Source organism: Mastomys coucha, unplaced genomic scaffold (assembly GCF_008632895.1).
Source record: "Mastomys coucha isolate ucsf_1 unplaced genomic scaffold, UCSF_Mcou_1 pScaffold5, whole genome shotgun sequence".
Lineage (NCBI taxonomy): Eukaryota > Metazoa > Chordata > Mammalia > Rodentia > Muridae > Mastomys > Mastomys coucha.
The window spans coordinates 72955213-72972790 of NW_022196911.1; the positions used below are offsets into that span (position 1 = coordinate 72955213).

The 17578-nt window shown below is 38.1% G+C and overlaps 1 protein-coding gene across 3 annotated transcripts in view; it reads left to right on the forward strand.

The window, feature by feature from the left end:
- Ssh2 (slingshot protein phosphatase 2) overlaps positions 1–17578 on the forward strand; it is a 231152-nt gene that overhangs the window by 80584 nt on the left and 132990 nt on the right. For all 3 annotated transcript variants that reach the window (XM_031351152.1, XM_031351157.1, XM_031351153.1), the window contains one exon: positions 13793–13836. In XM_031351152.1, coding sequence (XP_031207012.1) covers positions 13793–13836 — 44 coding nt within the window. The remainder of the gene's footprint in view (positions 1–13792; positions 13837–17578) is intronic.

The window sequence follows — 17578 nt, forward strand, 5'->3', positions numbered from 1 at the left end:
GGACAGTCTTATGGTCATTCCTAGCAGAACCTGGACAGTCTTATGGTCATTCCTAGCAGCATACCTGGAACACACTTTTAATGCAAAAGGAACAGTTTGTTCTGGCAAAATGCCTTCCCAGACAGAAAACTAACTTTAGATGTTGAACAAAGTATCTCACTTCCATTAGACAGTTTCAGCATCTGAGAAATGAAGTGCTGATCAAACCTACAAGGCACTCATTCCAGATTCTGATGAAATAAGAGTCATGAAAGGACTGAGAACCAGATAGTGGCACAAAAGCAGGGTTCTCTCTTATAAACCAGCTGCTTACTCTCCACCCCTCACTTAAATACTTCTCATGTTGATAAGCCAAGCATATGACTAATAATTTAATAGGAATAAAGTACATGATTTGCTGGTTATATTGCTCTGGACTGCATTTACTTCCTCGGGTATTATCTAAACAACCTTACATAAGCCAGGCACTGTGCTGACATATTCCTGCCCTTTTAGGAAAGAGGGATATTGTATATCTTTTTAGAAGGCCAAGTTTTCATGATGACACTGATCCCCCTCTTACCTAGCACCATTACCTTGAGAGCAGACTGTGTAGACCTTGTGTTTTAATAGTCTTTTCAAGCCTCTAAGATGAAGTCTTCCAAACTTATTGTTTTTCAGTCTTTGTAGACAGTCTTCTCTTTATAGCCCAGACTGATCTCAAACTCATTATCCTCCTGCCTAAGCCTCCTGAGCACTGAGATTACAGGCATGTACTACCATGCCAAGCTTTATAAAGATTTTTTTAAAGTACATACTCCCTAGCCTCATACTAGGCAAAATCCTGGTCAATTTTTTTTTAAAAAGCCAGTGTTCAGAGTGGCAACTGATTTATATAGCATTTGTTAATTTTTCTGATAAACATTCCCACTGTGCCAATTTGAAACTACCAGGGTGAGTCTCACAAAGTTCCTGAAAATTCTATAACTATTAAACCTAACAAATCAGCTATGGCACATTACTGGTTTTCTCTTAGAACTAAAGAATAAAAACGGCAGGCAGGAGGTTTGGAGACAGTGTTGTTGCTAATGCTGTTCTAAAAGGGATCCAGCAGGACAACCAGTAACAGTTTTTCTGTGTAGCCCTGGCATTCCTGGAACTCCCTCTGTAGACAAAGACAGCCTTGAACTCAGAGATCTACCTGCCTCTGCACTCGACCCCTGAATCAATGCCCAGGGTGCTCGGATTAAAGTCATAAACTACCACAAGGCCGACTTATTGCCAGGGAACTCAGCTGTGAAATGGTTACAGCATGTGCTAGGCAAGCCTGACCATCTGGGTTAGATCTGTGGGAGCCACAGTGTTGCACAGGACTATCTGGGCCACACACACTTGCTGCCATCTTCCCATGTTCTGTTGGTCTCACTTGCAAAGATCACAACTGTGTGTGTTGACTGCTGACATTCCTTCATAAGAGGAACATGGAGGGTCATAGGATCCTCAACTGAGTATTCAGACACCCTTCCCAACCTGTTGTATCCAGTTCTACCCTAAATAGTCTCAAGGTCTCAGGGACTGTCAGGTGAAAAGGACCAGGGGTCTCTATCAACACAACTGTGGGAGAGTCATTATCCATGCTGGGTGCAGACCTTCAGGTGTGGCAACCCCTCATCCACTGCTGTAAGCAAGCTTAATAAACCTTCAGTAGAGCTATGCCTTAGGTTGGGATTGCAGGAGGACCAGGTACCTTTTTTTATATGTATTTTATGTTGTCTATATTTATATAGCTATAATATTTTTATATTGTCTATATTTATATAGGCATAAACAGTCTCCTCCAATGAAGGAATTTTAGCAATACTCAATGGTGGAAAGAAATAACTAACTTCACAAAGTTGTCCTCTGACCCCCATACCCATATTCAAGCTGTGATATATATGTTGCCCTCCATAATAATACATTTTTTAATTAAAAAAAAAACCCAGGAACTGAATATCAATAGAAAAGACAATATTACAAGTGTACAGTAAGTACCATAAATGGGTGTATTTAGGTTTTCTTTTGACCCTGTCATAATAGGAGTAAAGTGTGACTTTGACTTCATTAGCAATTGTTGCATACTTTAACTTTTTACTTTACTAGATGATACATATCTTTAAGCAGAATAAGGATTATAGACAGAAGACACCCAGTGAAAGCTCCCCACAGCAACTCAGGGTTTCCTCTGAGCATTGACTGGACAATGTCTCTTCAAAAGCTGTTGACTGGGGACATTTTATTTTTCAGAATTGCAGTTGTTTTAATGAAATTTGAATCAATCTTTCTTGTCTTTGAGGAAGCAGCTGATTTAGTTGTTTTGGTTTTTAGTTCCAGCGTTGAGCATATTAGACAAGCATTCTATCACTGGTATAACCCCAGCTTCCCTCCACTTACCTTCTCTTAGACAAGTTCTCTCTGTGTAGCTTAGGCTGGGCTGGAACTCTATTGTAACACTGTAACACCGGCTAGGCTAGCCTAGAAATTAGTATCCTTTTGTCTCTGCCTCCCAGGATTACAGGCATGCATCAACGTAGCAATTTGAATTTTGTAGTAGTTTAAGGAAAATACTTGGACTAAACAGATTTCAGCAGTTAAGAGCAAGTGCTGCTTTTGCAGAAGACCTGAGTTTGATTCTCAGCTCCTACATCTGGCAGCTCACAACCATCCATTAACTCCAGGGATTAACACCTTCTTCTAGCCTCCATGGGGACCTGCACTTGCATCTCACAAATAATTTAAAAAACAAAGTGCTTGAGAAATTTCCTGTTGCTTCAACTGATAGGTAAGAAAGCTTTATTTAGGTTTTCTTTTGACCCTGTCATAATAGGAGTAAAGTATGATTTTGACTTCATTTGCAATTGTTGCATACTTTAACTTATTTTTACTTTACTAGATGTTATATTTTTATAAGGTTGAATTTCTGGTTTGGCTCCTGATTCCAGCCAGCATCAACATTCTTTCTTGGTGTTCTGCCCTGTTCCTTTTACCCACATGTTCACCTCGAAAGTCACCAGGCTTGGAAGAGGTGCTTAACGATGACTACAGATTCTGTGCTGAGGCTTCCGCAGAAAAGGAATCCAGATCCTCTCCTGGAATCTGGGTTGTCCTTTAATGCATCAAGAAAGTGTAACATAGTGTCATTACACTATTGCCAGCTCCAAGCCTAGCATCCTTTTAGAGCCCTGAGCTGCTTGCTATGCAAGAAGCCAACCCTGAAACTACTCTCCTTTGAGGGGGACCAAACCATATTAGAGCTCACTGCAATGGACCTTCAGTTTTACACCCATCCGGGTCAAAACAGCAACAGCTGCTTGGATCTTCATGTATCTGCTATACAACAGCACTGCCTGAATACTACTGAGTGAACACCCAGCTAAGTACTGCTTGGATTCATTTGTTACAAACCAATTAATAACCTATACAACTGGTTTCATCACCATTTTCTTTGCTCTTAGAAAATAGGCTAAGCTTTCTCTTAACAAGTAAGCCAAATACTAGGAATGATACCTGTATTAAGCAGAGTTTTCTAGAGATACAGAACCAACAGAATTCTCACACACACACACACACACACACACACACACACACAAAGCATGTTCAGCATGTTCAAAAATATATATTCTCTAGAGCAACACAGGACACTGGACTAAGTTCTCAAAACAGTAAATGGGACATGTTAGCAGTTCCAATCCAGTGCAGAAATCCAGAGAGCTCCCTGGAGAGCCACTGGCCTGTAAGGAATGACTGAAGACTATAGAGTTTGTTGTCAGTAGATGGCAGCAAATACAGATGCATCACTCAAATAGAAAAGAGCTTTCAGGCAAGCATTTGCTGCTTTCTTCTGGCTTCTTCCTTTTTCAACTGGGATGCCATTTGAGAGGGATTGTCCACACTCAGAGGATTGACTCATTCCTCTTGCTCCCTAATGTTAGTCCTCTCTATAAACATCTCCACATACACTCAGATGCCTTTCACCAGTTCTAGAAACCTTTAAATCCAGCCATGGTGACAAGCAGAACAGCTGTCACAGTGCCTTTACAGACTCCTGCTTTCACAAACCAGAAGCACAGCACTATCATTCGTTCCAAAGTGCACACTTCCTCTTAAAATGCTACTATTGTTTTTCCCTGACACCCCTAACCCCCCCATTACTAGTTTATTGCCAAGGGCAGAGAAAACTGATAAATGATATCTATCATATCTAGCTAATGGATAATCCTGTTTCCTGGCTATAGTTCTGTCTTGTTAGGATGCCTAGCTTATAGAACCATAACAGCCAGACTACTTGATAGTTTTAACCCCCAGTACCCACCTTCGTCCCAGCAACCCACAGTATTCAGTGCTCTTCAAATGTACTACATTGTTTCCACTTTTTCTTGTAAAAGTAACTTTTATTCTCCTGTAGTAATTGCCATCTCTGATTTTTACTGCCTTTGTCTGCTAACCTAGGCCTAGTCCTGGAAGCCTCTAGCCCCCATACAATCTTATCTAAGCCTAGAATGTTGTCAGCCTCTGAGACTTATTGCTAAATAAGCTTGCCCTTTCTAGGTCTTCCTGAACTCTGGCTGGCTGGTCAACTCAGATGTTCCTGGCTCAAAACTCGGCTTCACATTAATTGATATCTGCCTTCTCTCAGCTTCTCCTGAATTGCTCTGTTTTGTATCGTACAAATTTTGACAATATGTTCTGATCTTTTGGCTTCTTCTTACTTTCTGGCTTGTTCTATCTTCACCTGTGTCTACTACCTGTGTCTGAAACTGTCCTGGTAAAACTGCCTCTTTTCTCCTTCCTCTCTCTCTGCACTGCTCTCTTAAGTAGCTTCCCTTTCCTCTGTCCTCGTGAGACTTGGGTATACATCCTATTCTGTCAAATCTTTCTCTGATTCATCACTTTATCTGTCACTCAATTAGATATCACTTTCAAACATGGTGCTTCTTTCTACAAACTAAATTTACCTTCATTGTTTGGGATTAAAGGTGTGTACTAAGGATGTGTCTGTTCCTGCCAGAGAGATTAAAGGTGTGTGCTAATGCTGAGCCATACTATGACTAGAAACAGGTCTTTTTTTTTTTTTTTCTTCAGTAAATAACACAATCTTGAGGTTCACAGTGTGATCAAATAGCCTGTAACATTTTCTTGGTTTTGTTTGTTTGTTTGTTTGTTTTACCACTTGACAAAAACTCTCTAGTTTAAGCCCAACCTAAAAGTTAACTTAGGTAAAGCTTTTCCCAATCTTACAGTTACTTCTTCCTTCTTCCTCTGATGCTTCTGTGCTATACTGTCCAACTTTGCTTTGGTCCAAGTGAGGCAATTAACATTTCTAATGGAACTTTCTCCCTGAGTTACAATGTGAAATATCCAAGAATAAGGACCAGTGTTGTTTACTGGCTAGAACACAAGACATTGATGAGTTGATATAGAATTATGAATACAGAAATGAGAGCAGGTAAAGTGTTTGCTTAGCCAAAAGGAAAGCCTTAGGGCTCAGGTCACCTCCTGAAAAAAAACAAGCAACACAACAAAATTTTTTGAACTTGTTAAAGCTAAAACATTACAAATACGTAGTCCTTACTTGCTAGAAATGCATAACCATTTGGTTTCAAGTGTCCACCTATAACAAATCTAACTTAGTTAATCACTACAACCATTTGATTTTGCCTCTTCCTCTGGTTCCATCTTGTACCTAGGGCGCTGTGCTAAACAGGTTCTTGATCTTAAAAAAAGAAAAAAAAACCTTACAGTTTAATGATGAGAGATAAATGAAGAACTCACTCATAATCTAGAACAGAACTAGATGGTGCCATAATAAAGATACACAATTAATTGATGGAATTGGAGAGAAACAGATATTGCCAGGTGATAGAAGATGTCCGGCATTTGAAACCAGCTTTGAAGACTGGTATGTAGATTAAATGATCATTATGTTCTATATATATTGATTAATGCTGGAAATTGATGCAGTGAAAATTATTCCCTAACCAGCTTTTTCCCAAATAACACACCTTTTAATATTTCAAAGCCTTAGGCCTTAGCTGGGTACAGTCTCAACTAGCACATCTAAGTTAAACTGACTGCCTAGCCTCATCCAGTCACGTGATGAGCTATACTTTCTAGGCCTGTGATCACATTCGTCTCCTCCCATGTTCTGGGGTAAAGGCTTTCCTCCTACTTCCTCCCAGAGTTCCTTTTTCCCTCCCAGGAAGTCCTATCTTCCACTTCCTACTCAACTAATTGACCATCAGATTTTTAGTAAAGCCAATTAGAGAATATCTTAAGTGGATGAAGGACAGAGACACAATAGAGTACCACAATGCTGGTGAAGAATATACAACAGGAGAGAAGGGTTATCCATGGTGATATAAGAGCAGGAATGAGTCAGGAGAATGATAAATGAATACACAATATTGGCACATATGGAAACTATAAGGAATTGGGGGAAGCTATTGCTTACACTCTGAACCACCCATTGTTTTTCACAGCCTGCATCTCTGCAAATGAGGCTTGGGTGCTTGCATTTTTTCCAGACTGTATTAGTTTCCTTTTTCATTGCTGTGAATCAAATACCTGACAGAAAACAACTCACATTTTTAAAGGGAATACTGTCCATCATGGTGGGGAGGGTGTGGTGACTCTTTAGTAGCAGGAGCTTGAAACAGCTGCTTATGTTATCTGCAGTGAGGATGTAAAGAAGACAAATGCTGATGCTTATCAGGATTTCTTCTCCTTCCTCTTATTCAGTCTTGGATCCCACCCCATGGGAAAGTGCTACCCCTTGTAGTCCTTCCTCATTAACTATCTCTATAAATGCTGTCACAGAAATGCCCAAAAATGTGTCTCCTGGATTATTCTAAATCCAATCAAGTAAACAATGGAAATTAATCATTACAGTGACTTATTTATTATGTACAAGTATTAGATAGATTGGTAAGAATACATCAGTCTTTCACTCAATAGTTAAATGCACATCTAGGATCTACTACCATATTGTTTCCTGATCAGTTTTTTCTATCAAGAAATCATCACACATTTTAAATGAAATCTGTTTAACAATAGGGCTCTGAAAATAAAATGTCATGAGTAAGTGTGTGTGTATGTAAAATGATCATTTAATTGATTAGCTCTCTTTCTTCTGTAACAAATTATTTTGCCCACTACAAAACTAAGTTATCCTACACTTTTCTCCTGGCATTTTAAAAAATTAGATTTATTTACTTCTTATTTTATGAATATGAGTGCTTTGACTGCATGTATGTATAAATGTGCATCCCATGTGTGCTTGGTGCCTTTAGAGATCAGAAGAGGGTGCCAGGTCCTCTGGAACTGGAGTTTACAGATGATTGTGAGCCATCATGTGGGTGCTGGGAAGCACACCTTGATCCTATGCCTGGTCATAAGAGTAACAAGTACTCTTAACTGTTTAGCCATCCTTCCAGCCTTCTGTTAATTTTAATGTTCAGAACAAGTAAGTTATTTGTCTTTTTTTTTTTCAGTAACAAGGTGTAATGTTATGTGACAAAGTAGGTGATTAAATCTGATGCTTATGCTTGCAAGGATAGAATGGTATCAGCTACTATTAGAAACTTTATTACCTGATGGTGATCTTATTTAATAAACATTATTGAATCTTTGCATTTTAGGCAATGGATTTTGTAAAAATAAACGCAATTCCATATTTTCTCCCATTTCTTTTAAATCTATTTTACCCTAAAACCTTCAATGTCTTCATATACAGAGTTTTGTTTTGTTTTTTTGTTTTGTTTTGTTTTTGTTTTTCAAGATAGGGTTTCTCTGAGTGGCCCTGGCTGTCCTGGAACTCACTCTATAGACTAGGCTGGCCTCGAACTCAGAAATCCGCCTGCCTCTGCCTCCCAAGTGCTGGGATCAAAGGCATGCGCCACCACCACCCGGCTGTACAGAGTTGTTTTATGGTTGTTTTATATTTTTCCAAGTACACTGAAGGGGAAGCAAATACTTTACTTGCCTAGTTCCTGAAACATTAAGCGGGGGAAGTTACTGTGTTTGCAGAGCTCACATTTGAAATGTTTCTTTGTCTTGCTCTTTTTGGGGGCCAGAAGTTCTTTCTACTCTTCCACTGCTACCTTATAGTATAGAAGTTGTAAGTAAAAATGCAAAGGGTATTATCATAAGCATGGAAAAGTATAGCTTTTCTAGCACTTCCCTGCCCATCCTAGATATAAAGTCAGATTCTTAGGTTAAAGACAGCTCATTATAATGGAAAGATAAGACTGAATTAACATGCTGAACAAGTCTCATGAGGTTGCAGAATACAGTAAATGAAATAACGTATGAAATGTCCATACTTGTGCCCAATAAATGGTAGTTAGCCTCTGTAGACATAGATGATTTGAGCTATTTGTGTTTTATAAGGAAGCATCAGGGATATTTTTGCTTTGCATATTCTTTACATATTCTTATTGCAATTTTCATGAATAGAAAACTCCAAAGAGATGAAAATAATTTGAGTTCTTTTTCTTTGGGGGTACTCATTTAGATGAGGGCAGACATATGGAAACATTAAAAGCTTATAAACATATATAGGAGTGTGACCTTTTTAAGTAAGCAAATTGAGACCAGAATAAGACCTAACAGACTAGTAAAAATTGAAAATCAGCAAAAAATGATGATTCTACTGTTACCTTGGAATATAAGTCAGCATGACCACTTTGAAAAAATAACATGTTGCTTTTATAAAGTTGAATTTTTTTCTTTTTTAAGATTTATTTTATTTATATGAGTACACTATAGCTGTCTCCAGACACCAGAAGAGGGCATTGGATCCCATTACAGATGGTTGTGAGCCACCATGTGGTTGATGGGAATTGAACTAAGGACCTCTAGAAGAACAGTCAGTGCTCTTAACCGCTGAGCCACCTCTCCAAACCAATAAAGTTGAATTCTTAGAACGATATAGCTTCCCTTGTTGGCGTATATACTGCTGACTTCTACATGTAGACTAGGTGAGGGTGGAAGAGTGAATAGCAATGCTATGTTGTCAAAAAACTGTAAACAATCCAATCTAAGAAGAATAAACTGAGAAAATTACAAAAGTGAAATCTATGAGTTCCTCACTAAAAATACATGAGGTGAATCTATATGTAATAAGTAATTTGTGAAAATTAGGTTTTTAAAGAGCAGATGCCCAGCATGTACAAGACCCTAAGTTGGAACCCTACATTCTTAAAAAGCAAACAAATACATATTAGGAAAAAACACATATTATAATACAATTTGATGCCATTAAACAGTCAAAGTAAGGATACATTAAGAATATAAAGATAGGGCCTGGTGAGATGGCTCAGTGGGTAAGAGCACTGACTGCTCTTCTGAAGGTCGTGAGTTCAAATCCCAGCAACCACATGATGGCTTACAACCATCCATAATGAAATCTGACACCCTCTTCTGGTGGTCTGAAGACAGCTACAGTGTACTCATTTATTTTTTTTAAAAGCTTTATTTATTATTATATATAAGTACACTGTAGCTGTCTTCAGACGCACAAGAAAAGGGCATCAGATCTCATTATGGGTGGTTGTGGGCTATCATGTGGTTGCTAGGACTTGAACCAGGACCTTTACAACAACAGTCGTAACAGCTGCTGAGCCATCTCACCAGCCCCCAGTGTGTACTCATTTATAATAAATAAATAAATCTTTAAAAAAAAAAAGAATATAAAGATAGGAGCTGGAGAGATGGCTCAGCGGTTAAGAGCACTGACTGTTCTTCCAAAGGTCCTGAGTTCAATTCCCAGCAACCACATGGTGGCTCACAACCACCTGTAATGAGATCTGACACCTTCTAGTGCATCTGAAGACAGCTACAGTGTACTTAGAAATAATAATAAATAAATCTTTTTTTTAAAAAAAAAAGGATATAAAGATAGGAGGTGATGGTGCATACCTTTAATCCCAGCACTCAGGAGACAGAGACAAGCAGATCTCTGCCAGTTTGAGGAGACATGGTTTACAGAGTGAGTTTCAGGAAAGCCAAGACTACAAAAAAAAAAAAAAGAATATAGGCACGAGACAGCAAGATATAGCAATGGATAAAGGACTTTACCTCCAAGACTGAGTCCTTGATGGTTGGATATGGTCACTCACACCTGTGACCTCAGCACTTGGGGATGGCCAAAATAGGAGGATTTCCATGACTTCAAAGTCAGCAAGACTATAGACAGACCGATCTCAATAAAAGTGAAAAGAAAAAGAGTGGGTTGATGGATGGGCAGAATGAATAAATAATGATACAAGTGAGAAAAATGTTTATGGCAAAATCTTAAGAGTATTCACTCTTAAACACAGGTTTACTTTAAGGCATATCAACTTTTCTGTGTGTTTGAAGTATTCTTACAGTACAATTGAGTGGAAAATAAGAAAATTATTAACTTCACCATGGTAGTTAGAACATGGAGTAAGACAGAAATGGGAAATAAATAAGAATACAAGGTATTGGATAGTATTCCAACTCTTAAATGGAAATGTTCACTTTACTACTTTTCCTCATTACTTAAATATGTTAAAGTATTCTTCATTAAATATTATTTCATATGATAAAAATGTAAGAGGAGTACATCAGAATTTGAGAGATATTTATCAGTAATAATAATGAAGCACTGTTTCTTAGATTATATCCCAAGAAATCATTTCTATTTATTAAGCTCTTTGGGCATATTTATATCTATGAGTGTGAGTGTTAAGCTCTTTGGGCATATTTACATCTATGAGTGTGAGTGTGTGTATATGTGTCCATCCATATATTTGTGTATGTGTGCATGTGTGTGTATGTGGTGGCCAGATTTGACCTAGGAATCCTACTACAACTTGTCCACCTTATTTTGAGACTGGGTCCCTCATTGAACCTGAAGCTAGCAAGGTCTAAGCTAGCAAGGTCTAAGGTTCCACTTACCTCTGCCTCCTGAATGCTGAGATAAAGGGTGTGTGCCACTGCAAGACCCTTCCTTCATTTCCATTTTTGTAACCTTTCCAGGTTCTATGAATTAATTCAAAAGATAGTTCTTTCTATTTTAACACTTTTCTGTCTTAGGGTTTCCATTGCTATGAAGAGAGACCATGACCAAGGCAACTCTTAATAAAGAGTTGCCACCCCCCACAGTGCCATACTTCTTCCAACAAGGCCACACCTCCTTATAGAGTCGCATCCTATGAGCCAAGCATATTCAAACCACCACACTTTGTGTCTGAATTCCTAAAGATAATATCCTCTGGCCCTGAACCTATTCTACAGCAAAGGGCGCCGTGCACTAAGACACCCTGTACCTCCTTCTAGGAGCAGGATCTCTGCAGTGCTCTTTTTCCATCAAAAATAATAGTAGTGATTAAATTAAGATCAATATTAAAAATAGCATAGGAATAAAAGGTAAGAGTTGGCCATGGATGCCCAGGAATGTCAGTGGACAATGAAGAGGTGAGCGGGATGGATGGCTGCATAAACTACAAAATGTAGGCCGCTCACTGGAAAACAGTACACACATTTTTTAAGATTATTTTTTCTCTTACTGCTTCTGGGTTTCCAAATTGGGCAAAAGTGATAACAGAACAAATATTAAAATTAAGGAGGAAATGAAAAGGAAAAAAATCCTGAGTATCATTAATTCTATCATCTTTCTTCATTTTTCCATCATCAATATTCTTCTCTCTGAAGGTCTCCATGTTACAGTAAACTAATTTCTAGTGTAGGTTAGGAATAGGTTAATGATAGCTTTCAACAGGCAGAAAGGAGTATACTGGTAGTTTTAATTAAAGCATCACCCTTTTTGAGTTTCCTTGGACAACTATTTCCTTTTCTGAATTTTGCTTTCACTATTTCCCTTCTGTGAGTTTTGCTTTTTTTTTTTTTTAAAGAATTATTTATTTTTTGTATGTGAGTACACTGTCGCTATCTTCAGACACACCAGAAGAGGGGATCAGATCCCATTACAGATGGTTGTGAGCCACCATGCGGTTGCTGGGAATTGAACTCAGGACCTCTGGAAGAGTAATCAGTGCTCTTAACCACTGAGCCATCTCTCCAGACCAAGTTTTGCTTCCTTAATTGATAAAATATTTATTGAGGTTAAGTTTCCATAAGTTAAAACCCTATTATTTAATGTGTCACTTGAAAAAACTAGAGTTTATTATTGCGCAGCCTAATTATTTGTAGTGTATATGTGTGTGTTTGTGAATGCATGCCACAGCACAGATGTGGCAATCAGATGACAACTTGCAAGTGTCAGAGTTCTCTCCTTCCATCAGCTCATGCCCTCAGGTTTAGAGGGAAGGCTCTTAACCCACTAAACCATCTCACCAGTCCTGAGTCCATGTTTCTAATTACATTCATCTATCCTGTTACATGTTCTAAACTGTGATGAATACACTCCCATCAGTCCTTTGATATTTTTTTACTTTTATTGAAAATAGATCCTTCTCATACAATGTATTCTGATTGCTGTTCCCCTCCCTACTCCCAGTTTCCCCCACTTCCTTCCCATTTGTATCCACACCCTTTCTGTCTCTTGCTAGAAAATAAGCAGGCATCTAGAAAATAATAATAAAATAGATCAAAAACTAACAAATTGGAATATGACAAAATAACCAAACAAGAAAAAGGACCAAAGAAAAAGCATAAGAAACACATATAGATGCAGAGACACACATTTGCACACATAGGAATCCCATACATACCCAAAACAAGAAGCCATAATAGATATGCAGAGGACCTGCAAAAAAAAAAAATTCCCGACTTAACATTATGAGCCCATAGAACCTCCAAAGATGTGGCTGAGTTTGTTTTTGTGCTGGCCGTCTACTGTTAGACTAAGGCCTACAAGTAAGAGTAATTTGTTTCTCAATGAGACTCCCTTGGAGAAAATTTATTTATATATATATAATTTTGGGTTTTTTTTTTTTTTTTTTGGTTTTTCGAGACAGGTTTTCTCTGTATAGCCCTGGCTGTCTGTCCTGGAACTCAGTCTGTAGACCAGGCTGGCCTCGAACTCAGAAATCCCCCTGCCTCTGCCTCCCAAGTGCTGGGATTAAAGGTGTGCGCCACCACCACCCAATGAGAAAATTAATTTTTATTTCCAAGTAGCTATCAATTGGAGATAGTTTCTGTGTTAGAAATGGAGGCATACGTCCACATCTCCATTCAGCTCTAGGGCCTCATCTGGTTGCAGACCCTTGCAGGCCCTATGCAAACTGCCTTACTCTCTATAAGTTTACCAGCCTTGTATTTAAAAGGCCTTGATTCTTTGGTCTTTTCCATCTCCTTTAAGAAATTAGTAAGGCCAGGCATGGTTCAGTGCACCTTTAATCCCAGCACTCAGAATGCAGAGGCAGGCAGATTTCTGTGAGTTCGAGGCTAGCTGGTGTACAGAGCAAGTTCCAGGACAGCCAGGGCTACACAGAGAAACCCTGTCTCAAGAAAACAAAACAAAGTAAAAATAACAACAAAAAGGAAATGTATTTAATGCGTCATACAGTGTCTAGCATACTGTACAAGCTCAGGTTGGTTTTCAGAGGTAATTGTTTTAATAAGTAGCTTTATTTTCAGTGAAATTTGTTTGTAAACTATTGCAGATATTTTATCCAGAAACAAATTTTAGTGTTATCAGTCTCATTTAGCACAAAAATCTTTTATGAAGAAAATTTAATTTAAACACAAATCAATATTAATGATCTATCTCTGACTTAAAGGCTTATTAGTAAAATTCCATTGGTTAGGAGACCATTTTAATTTTTTTCAATTTCTGTTTCTACAGGAGGCAGACAGTGGGGAGGAGGAATGCCGGTCACAGCCCAGAAGGTGGGTGTGTTCACTTTGTCCTATGGCATCTATGTAGTTCTATTCTTTTCTAAATCTTTTTTAGTCTTACTGGATTAGTTTGTTTCTGTTTTACAAGATGCTCCATTGATACTAAGAAAAGGAAATGCTGCCTGGTGTAGTGTTCCCCTACCTCTAAATCTCTGCATTTGAGAAGCTGAAACAGACTGTCTCAAAACAAACAAACAGGGATGGAGAGCCAGCTGAGCACTTAAGAGTGCTTGTTGCTCTTCCAGAGGACCCAAGTTCAGTTCCTAGCACCCACATGGGGCAGCTCACAACCACCTGTAATTTCAGCTCCAGGGCATCTAAAGTCTTTCTGTCCTCTATGGGTACCCACACACACATGGAACATGATGATTCAGTGGTTAAGATCATTGTCTGCTCTTACAGGGGACCCAATTCAATTCCCAGCACCCATATGGCAGCTCACAGCTGTCCCTAAGTCCAGTCCCAGGGGATCCAACACCCTCTTCTGGCCTCTGAGGATACCACCAGCCATCCACATGTTGCATAGATATACATGCAGATAAAAACCCATACACAATTTTAAATGTTTTAATCTTTTATTTTTAAAACTAGATAAACACTACTTTTTAAAATGAATAAATGGAACTTCTTTAAGAATCCAGTTGCTATTTCAGAAAGATTTCAAATGATAGATTGTTTTTAAATGATATGAAAGGCTAGTTTGAACTCAGTTTTCACCAGGCCTCTTGGGGCTGGAGATGTAACTCAGTTGATAGAATGCTTGCCTCGCATGCTCAAAATCCTGAGTTTGACTCGCTAGCACTCCGTAAGCCAGGCATTGGCAGTCTACACCTATAATTGAAGCCTTAGGAAGTAGGATAATCAGAAGTTCAAGATTATTCTTGGGTAAGTAGCTAGTTTGAGGCTAGCCTATGCCACATAGGGAACCCCTGTCTAGAAAGTTCTAGTCATTTAAATATTAACTAAACTTATATCCTCTGAAGTCAACCAAATGACGAGTGATCATGAGTGATCTATACAATGGATATAATAAGCATGCTTATTGTAAAGAAACTAACCTGTTAAGGAGAGTTTTACCCAGCTATAAAAAAATAAGGGGGTGGTGAAATGGCTCAGCAGTTAAGAGCACTCTTTCAGAGGCCCTGAATTCCCAGAAACCACATGTTGGCTCACAACCATTCATAAAGGGATCTGATGCCCTTTTTTTTTTTGTTTTTTTTGAGACAGGGTTTCTTTGTGTAGCCTTGGCTGTCCTGGAACTCACTCTGTAGACCAGGCTGGCTTCAAACTCAGAAATCCACCTGCCTCTGCCTCCCAAGTGCTGAGATTAAAGGCATGTACCACCATGCCCGGCAATAAACAAATTTTTTAAAAGAATAAAATTATGTCACAGAGAAAAAATGCATAAACTGGAAATCTTCGTGTTAAGCCAAATAAGCTAAATGGAGAAAGTCTGTCTCATGTTCTGTATATATAGAATCTAGATTTTAAAAATAAATCATTCAAGGCTGGAGAGATAGCTCAGCGGTTAAGAGCACTGACTGTTCTTCCAGGGGTCCTTAGTTCAATTCCCAGCAACCACATGGTGGCTCACTACCATCTGCAATGGAATCCGGTGCCCTCTTCTGGAATGTTTGAAGACAGCTACAGTGTACTCACATAAAATAATTAATTAACTAAAAATAAAGCGTTAAGGTAGAAGGAAAAGGGTCTGAGGCAGGGAACAAATAGGAGAGGAGGGTATAATAGGGACAAGAGGAAGAAATATGATCAAAGAATGTTATTTACATGTATAAAATGAAGCCAATTGTCTTGTACAATTAGTTTTTGCTAAGATAAAGAAAAAGAAATAAATTTAATAGGCATTTGTTACTGCTTACATATTGTAACTTAAAATAAAAGTGTAGTTCCTTTTCTTTAGTAACTGAGGTTATTGGCAACATTTTTCTTGTCATAACTATCATATGCATTTGGCTTAAAGCTTAATTTCTCACTTTCTTAGAGAAGATCTGGCAGTAAAATCTTATTTTGTATAAGGCTAAAAGATTGAAATTCAGTATATATTTTAGCAGAAGCATTGTAAACATTACTCTCATTAGAATTAAAAAAGAGTCTAAGGCATCCTTACATTCCCTTATAGATTCAATCCAAATATATCTGAATTAATCTCAAGTTTTACATATTATGAGACAATAAAACTCTCATATTTTATTTACATCACTGAACTGTCAAGTCATGAAAAACCATAAAAACCTGCCTTAAAGCTACCAGTAATAATTCATTAATATGACCTCAAACTTAGTTTACATGAAAAAGATCACTTACACAAATATGAAATTAAAGAAAAACCTCTAGTAGTCCCCATTTAAAATTATCATAATTTGCCAGTCTAATTTCTTATCTGCAGCCCCTGCCAGGATTCATCTGACTCAAGCAAAGAAACAAGGAGACTTTCTTCCTTACAATTAATTATTCTTTGTGAAGGTTAAGTTTTGTGTCTTTGGCAACTGAAGATGATTCTGGCATTCATCATCATTTACCATAAAATAAACCATCATTGAATGTTTTCCTTTGGCAGGCCTCAGTTCATCAGTCTGTGGGCTCAGATGGGGCTTGAAGAAGGGAACTAAATAGTAAATACCCTAGCTAAGCACTCCCAAACTATTTGTTTTATTTTTAATTTTTTAAAAAGATTTATTTATTATATGTAAGTACACTGTAGCTGTCTTCAGACACTCCAGAAGAGGGCGTCAGATCCTATTGCAGATGGTTGTGAGCCATCATGTGGTTGCTAGTATTTGAACTCAGGACCTTTGGAAAAGCAGTCAGTGCTCTGAACCACTGAGCCATCTCTCCAGCCCTATTTTTAATTTTTTTAAGATTTATTTTATTGGGGCTGGAGAGATGGCTCAGTGGTTCAGAGCACTGACTGCTCTGCCGAAGGTCCTGAGTTCAAATCCCAGCAACCACATGGTGGCTCACAACCATCCGTAATGAGATCTGACACACCCTCTTCTGCTGTGTCTGAAGTGTACTTACATATAATAATAAATAAATCTAAAAAAAAAAAAGATTTATTTTATTAGGCCAGGTGGTGGGGCACACACCTTTATTCACAGTACTTGGGAGGCAGAGGCAGGTATAGCTCTGTGAGTTTAGGCCAGCCTGGTCTACAGAGTGAGTTCCAAGACAGCCAAGGCACACAGAGAAGCCCTGTCTCAAAGAACAAAAACAAACAAACAAACAAACAAACAAACAAAAAAGACTTGTTTTATGTGTTTAAATATTTTTTTCTGCATGTGCATAGGTGTACCAAGTGTGTGACTGGTATCCCATGGAGTCAGACGAAGGCATTGGATCAACTGAAACTAGAATTACATGTGGTTATAAACCACCATGTGGGTGCTGGGAGCTGAACCCTGGTCCTTTGCAAGAACAAGTGCTCTTAACTACTGATTCACCTCTCCAGTACCAAGTTTATTTTTTTATTTTTTTAAGTTTTATTGCACTATAATGAGAAAGGTTACATGATTTCAGTTTATCTGAATTTGTTAACAAATAAAAACGTATTTTAAGTAAATAGAATTAAATCACATTCTTGTTTTCCTTTTGTACCCCAACTCCTCCCAGAGACCACCCTTTCAATACCTACAATATCTTTTTTCGTCATATTCTTTAAAATTTATAAAATACTATAACAATAAAAATGAGTATTATAAAAGTTGTTTGATAT